This window comes from Bidens hawaiensis, unplaced genomic scaffold (genome assembly GCF_021521415.1).
Source record: "Bidens hawaiensis isolate Kalapana, Puna unplaced genomic scaffold, B.hawaiensis_p1.1 tig00058749_1, whole genome shotgun sequence".
NCBI lineage: Eukaryota > Viridiplantae > Streptophyta > Magnoliopsida > Asterales > Asteraceae > Bidens > Bidens hawaiensis.
The window spans coordinates 47,689-58,926 of NW_027500568.1; the positions used below are offsets into that span (position 1 = coordinate 47,689).

Sequence of the window (11,238 nt, forward strand, 5' to 3'; positions counted from 1 at the left end):
GCTTCTTCCAAGTCTCTAAGATGATCCTTAGCCTTCTTAGATTTAACCACCATGTCGTCTATATAGACTTCCATGGTCTTCCCAAGCTGGTCCTTGAACATCATGTTGACTAGGCGTTGATAAGTTGCACCTGCATTTCTTAGTCCAAAAGGCATGACAACATAGCAATATGTTCCAATAGGAGTCATGAATGTTGTATCTTCCTGATCAGATGGTTCCATCTGAATTTGTTGAAATCCATATGAAGCATCCATAAAAGTAAGCATCTCATGTCCTGCTGTTGCATCCACCATGGAGTCTATATATGGTAATGGGAATGGATCCTTGGGGCATGCCTTGTTTAAATCGGTGAAATCGACACACACCCTCCACTTTCCATTCTTTTTTGAAACAACAACCACATTAGCCAACCATCGAGGATACTTGACCTCTCTGATCATACCGGCCTTAAGAAGTTTTTCAATTTCTTCTTGTATGATCGCATTCCTCTCAGGAGAGAATTTCCTTTGCTTCCGATTGACGGGTTTAATGTAATTATCAAGGCCTAACTTATGAGTAATTACCTCTTTTGAAATACCTGTCATGTCTGAGTGCTTGAAGGCAAATGTGGATTTTCGTCGCTTGAGGAAGGATACTATATCCTCTTCAATCTCCTTAGGGATACTGGATCCTAGGAAAATTTTAACGTATGGATCCTCGGTGTCCAAGGATACTTCTTTTAAGTCCTGTTCTCGAGCTTCCAGCACGTTCCTAGGATGTTGCTGTAGTTGCTATGCTATCGTTTGCTTAGCTGTTGGCTTCATGGGTGAAGAATAATAATTATTAGCTTCCACTTGGTCACCATCTATTCTTACTACTCTCCCAAAGAGTTGGTAATTTGACGCACCGATGATAAGTAGAGGCTACAACCTTCATTCCATGTAACCATGCCTGCCAAGAATAACACTGCAACAAGACAAATTATCAATAACACAAAATTTTTTGTAAGAGTTTAACCCTTCAATGTATATTGGGAGTTTGATGTCCCCCATTGTTTTCTTGGTTTCGCAACTGAAACCAACTAGCACCGACGTTCTCGAGATGATTTCCGAGTCTGGGATATTCATTTTCTGGAGTACATCATGTTGAATGATGTTGACCGAGCTTCCACCATCTACTAGGATCCTGCGCACATAATGGTTAGCAATAAATAAAGTTACAATCAAACCGTCGTGGTGAGGATCCTGGATTCTTGTTTTGTCTTCTTCATCAAAGAACATTCTTTTGTCAGTCGTCAAAGTAGTGGACATGACTGGTCTCTCTCCATTCTCCAACTTAGTATCCTTAGCGTGTCTCTTGGCCGAGGAGAAGGAGGTTCCACATATATCCGAGCCACCGAAGATGAAATTGATAACTTGTGCATTAGGCGGGGGAGGAGTTTCTTTCTGTGAGACATCTTCAGGATCCTGGATCCTTGACTTCTTTCTTCCCAGGAGCTCCTTGAAGTGGCATTTACTCAAGAGATAACCAGTTTCTCTTCTTAGCCCAAAGCAGTCATCAGTCACATGGCCAAAGTCTTCATGGAATGCACACCATTTGGATTTGTCTTTGAAGGACGTCGAGTTCTCATTTCTCCGAGGCCACCTTGCTTTCTCTCCAAGATCCTTCATGGCACAAATTAAACCATGAGTATCAACAGAGAAGCAATACTCGGAAATACTTGGATAATCCTCATTGTCATCATCTACTTCTTCGACTATTCGGACATTTTGATTGTTGAATTTTGAATAAGGCCTTGAGTTGTTGTTCTTGAATGAGGATCCTTGTTTCTTGTTAGGAGATTCTTGTTTTGTTGGAGCCCCTAACCGTTCTTGGATCTTCTTATCATCCTCTATCCTTATAAACCTGAGTACATGTTTCTAACTTCATCTAAAGTCCTGCACGGGGTCATCACAAGATCGTCATAAAACGGGGAGCCCCTATGTAGCCCCATCTTGAAGGCTTCCACAACCGTAGCCATATCAAGACTAGGGATCTCTAGGGCCTCCCTGCCAAACCTTGTAACAAAATCCCTAAGGGATTCATCATAAGGTTGGACAACTCTATATAAATCACTAGTTAACTTTTCAAATTTCCTACTACAAGAAAACTGGCTGTTGAACAAGTTGACTAAATGTGAAAAGGAAGTAACAGAATAGGGATGAAGACTTAGCAGCCATTTAAGTGCAGATCCTGTTAGTGTGGATCCGAAGCCCTTGCATAGACAAGCTTCCTTGAGTCTTTCAGGAATTGGATTGATCTCCATCCTCTCCCTATACTGGCCACGTGCTCTTCCAGATCAGTGGTGCCATCATACACTTTCATGTTGGGAGTTTGAAATCGTTTTGGGATTTCAGCATCACAGATTGGTGGAGAGAATCTGGATAACTTATGGCTCCCTTCTGGTATTTCAGGGATTGGACGGACCACTCCTGGCACGCTGGATATCATATCCTTAAGCTTCTGCAGTTCCTTAGCCATAGCCTGGTTGATACCTGCATCCTACATGGAACCAAGATTAGCATCTAAGGATATAAGATTATATATGTTACCTTTCTGTTGTGTGAATGTTGGCATCCCAGAGAAATAGCTGAGGTAAGAAGAGTCTGCTACGGGAGTTTGTTTACCAGAGGCAATGGTTTGCATGGGATAATATCTCCTTCATGGACCTCTGAAGACCTTTGATGTTGAATTTCTGAGGATCCTTGATTCTGGAAGAAGGATCCTTGAGACTGGAAGTTGTAGGATCCTTGGTGACACAACCTAGAGGATCTTGGTTGAGTGATTGATGATTCTTGCTGGAAGATCGAGGATCCTTGAGCCTGCTGGCCCATTGACCTTGACTGAAGGATAAATGATCCTTGTTGAAAAATCGAGGATCCTTGAGTTTGCTGACTCATGGATCCCGGTTGAAGGATAGATGATCCTTGAGTAAGTTGAGCCAAGGGATCCCGGAGTGGTAAAATCCAGCATCCTAGGCATTAGTGGAGTCTGATCCTCCGCTGGCCTCTTAGTCCTCTTGAGGTCTTCTATCTCACGAAGAATCCTCTGGTTAGTCTTGCTTTGCTGCTCCATGTACACTTTAACCTGCGAAAACATAGCAGAAACATCATTGTTAGAATTAACCACTGAAGTGGCAGTAGTGGTTTTCGAGCTCTAGAAGACTGCAGTTGTGTCTTGTTTCCAGCAACATTAGCCCTTGGTGCTCCCACCAGTGGAGGAGGCATTAGCAGTGAAGATCTTGGTGGAAGCGAAACTGATGAAGGCATGGTTGATGATGCAGAAGATTGTTGAGAGACCATTGATGGTTATATGGGTATGAAAGTTTGAAAATTGATAGGGAATAATCTGGATTATAGCACCAATTGCCCCATGGTGGGCGCCATATTGTTTTGGTCAAAAATCAACCAAGGATAATGTAACCAAATTTGTAAGGTGAGGTCTAGTGCTATGATGATAATAACGATTATGAAATAGCTTCAAACACAAACACACGGATTTGTTACGAGGAAAAGCCCTTGATCTTTAGAGGATCGTCGGCATAAAAACCCCGGGTGATGACAATTATCTATCACCACTTTATTAATCAAAGAATCGGGTTACAATGGTTGGAGTTTATGATCAAAGATTACAAATAGCTAAGTGTGTGTATGAACTGCTTGGAGAGTTCTTGAAAGAGTATTTTTGAATGTGTGTTGTAGGTGAATGTGTTCGTGACCTAATTTTGATCATAACCTCGGTATATAACAAAAAATAACAACTAACGATTTTCTCCTACTAATCGACATCTTCCCATTATCTTCATCCAATCCATTTGACCACGTGCTGAACAGGTCCAATAGAGAAATAGGTGGTAGACTAGGTCTTGGAGCCGTTACACTTATTAAATATCAACCTACACATGAGAAACAATCATTAATAATATCAATTACTGAGGATCCTTGATCCTGGCATAACTCCGGAACTCTTCAGAATGATAATTGATCCAGACTTGTCTCCAAGAATAACATATCCTCAGTACTTAATTATTTGTGGCCTAACACCAACGACGACATGGGCGATGGTTAGGGCCGGCTCGTGGACCAGGTAAATGAAGATAGGTCTTTAGGCTCACTCTTAATTAAGGCATTCAAATTATTTAAAAAAAACATTATATATATATCAATATTGTAAAAGTAGGTTTCCAAGTCCTCACGATGATGGTGGTTGAGGAGGCAATGACAGTGATGTTGTCGTCAAGATGGTTAGAGCCAACAACATTGGTGGTAGAGCCGTAGAGCCAACTATGACATGGGCGATGGTGAAGACAAAAAGTCAACGACGACGGTGGTGGTAGAGATGGCAATAACGATGGTGTCAACAACGATAGGGGCCGTGGCATTGGCAATAGTGGGAAATGGTGGTGGGATGCGCTGGCAACAAGTGATAGCGAAAATGGTTGCGGGGGTTATCAACTTGTTTTTCCTTTTATTTGAACGGCATCAACTTGCTTAAATCGATTTCAAATTAGCAAACTTTATAAGAATGACAGGTTTTATTATCCGAGCAGACTCAAATTCATCGTTGTAAAGTTTGAATGAACCTATACACAACTTTTTTAACCATATCACCTCATTATATATCACAAATAAAGTATGATTATAAATACATGTTTATGAGATCTGCATCCTCCATACTATTACGTGCTTTTAATTTTCTTTATAATAATAATAATAATAATAATAATAATAATAATAATAATAATAATAATAATAATAATAATAAAATTACATTAGAAAACCAAATACATATACATAAATTGTGTATAATAATACAGTTATTCCTTAAAGCTACTACTAGATTTACCCAAACTGCCATAAAACTGGGTGTTTTAAGACATGTATATGATCTACAATTTAACACCATACAAATGAGCCATCCTTTCCGGTTCCAGGTGGCTCAAACTGCACCCCATATCAGCCACGTACCCGGACGACAGGTTGACGTGTTCCACCTTCTCCCTCATTAGAAGAAGAAGAAGAAGAGGAAAGGGATGATGCTGATGCATTAGAAGCCTACAAAGGTCAACCAAAAACATAATAAGCGGTTTGACTTCACGGTTAACTAGTGTCATTAATGAACCGCTCACCAGTTGGCGCCTCCCGTTTATCAAAGCAATCATCACTTTCATAATAATGAAGATTGGTAAAACAATTGCCGAGGTTCGTAAGAACCATAACTGTAAACAAAAAACAAAAAAAGAAAAAAAAACTGGTGAATAAATGTTATCATTATTATTACAATATTACATAACAAATATAATGTTATCTTTTACCATAAATGTGAGAAAAGATTCACTATCTGCCTTGTTGACTATGACGGGAAGAGCATGACGCAAGAATAGGAGAACCACGAACTGCACACGAGCATTAACAAAAAGAAGTTAATTACCAGCGAGCAGCTCATGCGATACTCTGGATCGGCTCGCTAAAAGCCCAAATCGAGCAGGGCAGAGCTTAAATGAGCTCGAGCCTGAACTTCACGTATCATTTTATATACAAAGTTATAACAAAAAAAAAAAACTAAATAATATATTATATTATATATAAAAAGTATAATTACACAGTGGTTTAAAAATTACCAATATAGTCCCCAACCACGTATTTCTCTTTCATCCATGGTCCAAAAAGTTAACAGGTTAGTTTTGGGCATTAAAAATGGGTTAATTGACTATTTTACCTGTTCAAATATTACATACCCCCCCCAATTTGAATTTATAAGCAATTCTACTTTATCCACATAAATAAAATTGTGTGTTCGCGCGTGTATATTGACACACACACAGTTTTAGAGGAGGTTGGAGGAAGATCATACAATCGCAGCGACTGAGCGGAAGCAGAAGAAGCTTCTAGAAGTGGGATCTGTATCATATTCGTGATCAAGAAAACTACGGTCAGGTGAAACAACCATGATTATTCGAGAATTATTATTTACATCCCTCCTAGCAATTTGCCAATTCCCCCTAAAAACAATTTTTTAGCAACAAAACAAATTAAACACATATTCCACAACATTTGACTTTTAAGGTCAGATTAGCGGATCCTTCATTTCTAATTGAAAAAGCTTTTTAATTCCAAGAACAAATAAACTAACCAAAATGGTATCTTACATAGTTTTACAAACATGGGGAAAATAATTGTGTGTTAATAGAGTAACAATTTCGTTTATTTTGAAATCACAAAGAAACAGCTATGACTCAAAAGTCAACCTATGACTCTGATTAAATTATGTACCTTAAATTTAATGGAATGCCACCTAACCGGAAGACAGGTGATGGTGCGGTATAGCCTGGCTTGAATTGCTGCAATTTAGCCATTATTAATATAAGAATAAGATACATCAACAACTTTTGAAAATAAAATTAGGGGACAAAAAATTATTAAAAAAGTAAAGATCAAATAATAATAAAAAAACCGCACCTGATGGCATATTTCACAAATAGTGTCACCCTTCTCGTTACACCATCTTTGCACACATCTGCGATGAGCATACTACAAAAAGTAAAACGAGTATGAACACAAGAAAGCTAAAAAAAGCTAGAACACGACTCATTAAGGGACCCGCAAACTACATCTTGATTTGTTCTCCAGAACGTTTTTTAGACAGGGCATTAGGCTTGGCTTGTAAACAAACCGACCAAAGTTGAACGGGGTATGCTCATGTTTGTTCGATTAACTTTTACAGAACAATCGAACATGAACATTTAAACGAACAAAGTTTTCTTGTATGTGTTCGTTCTTTAAGAAAAATGATGGTGTTCATGTTCATTCATGTTCGTTCTTTTAACAGTATAAACGGATACGAACTGTATTAACTGTGACTAAATTGCGACTAAATTATAATAACTAAAAGAAAAGGGTATTAATAAATATATAAATGAACGTAAACCAACAAAGATAAATGAACAGAACCAAATGAGCATAAACGAACAAGATATGTGTTCATGTTCGTTCATTTATTAAATAAACGAACTTCCTGGCAAACAGTTCACTGAACGTTCGGTTCGTTTACAAACCAAGGGGCATTAATGTCAAATAAAGTGTTGCGAAACTTAATACATTACATGAATGTAAGACAATATACCATGCTAAAACTATAAAACTAAAAAAGGGCTAAAATAATAACTAGATATAAGAAAAGAAACCTTTAGGCTGCCACAACAAGAACAAGGTGTCTCCATATTTGAATCAAAATCCTCATCTTGACATATTCGACACTCAACCAATTTCTTTGGAGTGAGTGGAACATTTTCAGAACAATTTATTATTGTGTCATTATTTTCCGATAAATCCAACTGTTTTGAAGGGTTTCTGCTTTCAATTGCAGCCTCCAAAGTGGACTCAGTGAGCAACCGGTCAACTAAAAACACAAAATGATCTCCCATAACAACACCGCCAGCCAATTATTTCAATATCCTGAAATCAAATGATAAAACAAATTAAAAGATATACATATATCACTATAAGCTACAATACCATCTATTATAATAATATAGCTAACAACAATCCTAAAATTTTGTCAATAATAAATATACCAAACGAAAGAACGATTTCCAAATATAGCTAACAACAATCCTAAAATGCAAGAACGATTGCAACTTTTGGAGACGGTAAGTAGTGTTCAAAAACATAACAAAAGCTAAAGCGGGATAAAAAGTCAACAATATCTAATAAAGTAATAATACACTTAGACACCAAATATTAAAGATATTACTGGATTTCCAAATCATCATCTTGGATTTTACAATGCAAACAGATAACCATTGTCAAAAATATACCAAACGAAACACTTCATCTTACACTGCCTGGTAAATTTAAACAATATTTAGATATATAAATGCTAAAAAGACGTCGGATTTTTTTCGAACCGAGCAATGTTGTGTTTTTCTATTTCCCAATAATAATCATGTAAAAGACAAAGATACAAGAAGTATGACTCAAAGGTCAATAGCAAGCACACAAATTTTGGTGTATAATATTCCCTAACAACTCAAAATAATATTCGAAACCCAACTTCAAGATTCGGTTACAAATCAAGATGTGCTCTAAAGAGAGAAAAAAAGAAGTGATGTTTGGATCAATACAGGCTGCGAAGGTGAAAAATTATGAGCTAACAAGTGTATTAATTACTTTTGTAGTATGTATATGAAATAGAGCTGGAAGATTCAAATTGACAACCAAATTTAGAGGCCCTGAAAATGAACCCAGATTAACAACAAAAAGTCTGAAAGCCAACTTTCTAATTAAAAATAACAATTTCAAGATGAAACACAGTTTCAAATAAAATCAATTCAAACCATATGAAATTTTCATTCTATTTTGGGATTTCAATCTATAACAAGCACAGATTATAACTAACATTTTACAAAAAAAAAAAAAAAAAAAAGGTGAACTTTAGAATAAAAGATAACAGTTTGAAGATGAAACACAGTTACAACAAGGTCAAGAATCAAAGGAAAAAAGAAACCCATATGAAATTTTAATTCTTTTTTGTGATTTCAGCAAAACAAACACAAATTATAAGCAAAACTTTACAAAAAAAAAAGGTGAAATGAAGAGGTAAAAGACAAGTGGGTACCTGCAAATTGATGAAAAGGAGTCTGTCTTTGTGTGATTAACATGAAAGCACAGAGCGAGCGAGAATCTAATGCAATACATATGCATATATATATATATAGAGAGAGAGAGAGAGAATAAAAGGAAAGTGAAAGAAGGAAGAAAGATAAAACTTACAAGGAGAGAATCGGATATGTTGAAAGCCAAGAAAGTTATTGAATCTTTGAGGTAATGTTGTAAGGGTTTTGCTTTTAGCTTTGGGAATCAATTTGCATAGCATAGTGGGAGTGGATTCCACTCATTCATCATTCATTCATTCATGTTTTTTTATTCTCTGTGTAAGTATTTGTACATGGATTATGTTACTCTTTATTATTTTATTTTTTTTGAAAGTAACGTCGGATGTTCTGTTCGCGGTTGTTATTGGCTAAAAATAGTTTGAACCGGTCACGAGTCTGGACGGACGAAGCCCTTAGCAGTCTCCGATTGAGGGATTCCCCGGATAAACCCGACCACCATGCCCGCCAAATGGCACGACAGCGAGAAAGATTCTGTTAGTCGTCGACCGTTAGGAACAAATACATTAAAAGTTGGGACCGTCAGCAGCCAATTCGTTAGTTGTGACCGACATTGACCAAAAGATGGTAGTTGGGATTATAAAACCAATATACCATTTTTATATGAAGAATCAAAGTGTATCGGTTACCCATTGGATAAATGTTTTATCCACAAGTTATCCAGATTTGCACCAGCAATTTGTGACGCGGAGATCCCGAAACGCTTTTAAACCCCCAACATGAAGGTGTATGACGGGACCACTGATCCTGAGTAGCATGTAGCCCAATACAGGGAAAATGGAAATTAATCTAATTCCTGAGAGGCTTAAGGAGGCTTATCTATGCAAAGGTTTTGGAGCCACACTATCAGGATCTGCTTTGAAATGGCTGCTAATTCTTCCTCCTTTTTCTGTTATTTCTTTCTCACACTTAGTTAACTTGTTCAACAGTCAATTTTCCTGTAGCAGGAAATTTGAGAGGTTAACTAGTGATTTATACCACGTTATCCAACCCAGTGATGAATCCCTTAGGGATTTTGTTACAAGGTTTGGCAGGGAAGCTCTAGAAATCCCTAATCTTGACATGAATACTACTGTTGAAGCATTCAAGATGGGAATTCAGAAGGGCTCCCCCTTTTATGATGATCTTGTGATGACTCCTTGTAGGACCTTAGATGAAGTAAGGCACAGAGCATTGAGGTTCATGTTTTGGATAAAAATCTGCTAAGGATCAAGTATCCAAATCTGTTAAGTGAGGTAAGGTGCTAACTCGATAATGACAAGTGTGTAATCGTAATATTGGTGAACATAAAGGTTTGATCACGAGGGAAAAAGCCCTTAATCAAGATAGTCTTACTTCGGTCAAAACTTATCAAGGTAATCTTTGGTAAAATAACTTCGGTCAAGGATTAATAAGATAATCTTTGGTCGAATTACTTTAGAGAATGATCAACAAGGTAACCTTTGGTCGACGAGTATATGATTATCGTGATCTCCGGCACAAAAAACCCCCGGACGGTGAAAATTATCACCGTCAAGTTTATTAATAAACAAAAGGTGGTTACAAATATGGTGGAGTTTATGATAGAGATTACAAAGTATGCTAGTGTAGAGAGAATGTTTGTTTCAGCTCTAGTGTGTGCGATATTACATGAGTTTTTTTTACTTGATCATAGCTCGTTTAAATAAGATAATAACATTAGCAATATCTTCTAATTATCCGGAAGTCTTCCACTTAGCCGTTCCACGACCTTTGACCACGTGCCAATAGCCATTCAGCAGCGATATAAGCGGTAGACCAAGTCTAAATACCGTTGTTGTTATTTAAACATCAATCTTCTAGAGAATTCATCCATAATCAGCTATGTTGGAGTAGGTTCCTGGATCCATGCTCCAGCTAGAGGTTGCTCTATGAAGATAGTTGATACAAATACGTCTTAAAGCTGCCACACCTGTCTAACACATCACCATACTAAACGCAATCATTAGTAAACAAGTTATACCGAGGATCGTCGATCCTTTTTATCCTGATACATATTTCAAGGATAACCTATCCATAAGACAGTTAAGGATAAATGATCCTCAATATAAAATTCATGGCCTAACAATTTCCCCCAAAATGGCGGGTGATAGTGGAACACAGCTGTCATTTTGAAATTCAAAATCCTGCAAAACGGAAGGTGATTAGACGTGTGTCAGGCGGTTTAATATACACAAACCATAATTAAGCGCCGCCTATATATATGATAACTATAATATTCTTATAATCACATATCCAAGCGTCTTTCAGGTATCTTTCTTTCTTTTTGTTAATCTTCCTTCGACATGTCAACTGCTTCTACATCTTCTTCCTCTTCTTTTTTCCATCCTGATGACCTTTATTCACAAAATCTCCTTCAAGCACCCTCTTCCGAAACCTGTAAATTCACAGATTCGGATATCGATGAAATCCGATCATATTTCCCAGCCGACACAGTTTTTCGACCCTTCGATCCTGCAGCTCGTAGTGACAGCATTTCGAAAAACTGGGTTTGCTTTCCGGCCCAACCATTTCTCATTGGTTAGAAGTAT

General features: G+C 37.4%; 1 protein-coding gene across 2 annotated transcripts; it reads right to left on the reverse strand.

The window, feature by feature from the left end:
- Nucleotides 1-4,787: 4,787 nt before the first annotated feature.
- LOC143602359 (uncharacterized) lies at nucleotides 4,788-8,867 on the reverse strand. 2 transcript variants are annotated; one of them, XM_077079496.1, is made up of 8 exons: nucleotides 8,790-8,837; nucleotides 8,635-8,700; nucleotides 7,202-7,472; nucleotides 6,477-6,548; nucleotides 6,291-6,358; nucleotides 5,872-6,019; nucleotides 5,333-5,413; nucleotides 4,788-5,236 (listed from the first exon to the last, which is right to left on the reverse strand). In XM_077079496.1, exons 3-8 carry the CDS (start codon nucleotides 7,439-7,441, stop codon nucleotides 4,907-4,909), a joined length of 939 nt encoding a protein of 312 aa, XP_076935611.1. In that variant the 5' UTR covers nucleotides 7,442-7,472; nucleotides 8,635-8,700; nucleotides 8,790-8,837; the 3' UTR covers nucleotides 4,788-4,906. The 2 variants fall into 2 exon arrangements, with proteins under 2 accessions (XP_076935611.1, XP_076935612.1); XM_077079497.1 differs by lacking the exon at nucleotides 8,635-8,700 and having other exon boundaries at nucleotides 4,902-5,072; nucleotides 5,147-5,236; nucleotides 8,790-8,867.
- Nucleotides 8,868-11,238: the final 2,371 nt, after the last annotated feature.

Bases quoted from the DNA above. Each gene is read 5' to 3' on its own strand.
- LOC143602359 (XM_077079496.1), bottom strand. From the start codon at position 7,441: ATGGGAGATCATTTTGTGTTTTTAGTTGACCGGTTGCTCACTGAGTCC. The intron at 6,549-7,201 runs GTTTCTTTTCTT...TACTTTTTGTAG, and splicing joins CTTGTTGTGGCAGCCTAAAG to TATGCTCATCGCAGATGTGT. The intron at 6,359-6,476 runs GTGCGGTTTTTT...GCTAAATTGCAG, and splicing joins TTTGTGAAATATGCCATCAG to CAATTCAAGCCAGGCTATAC.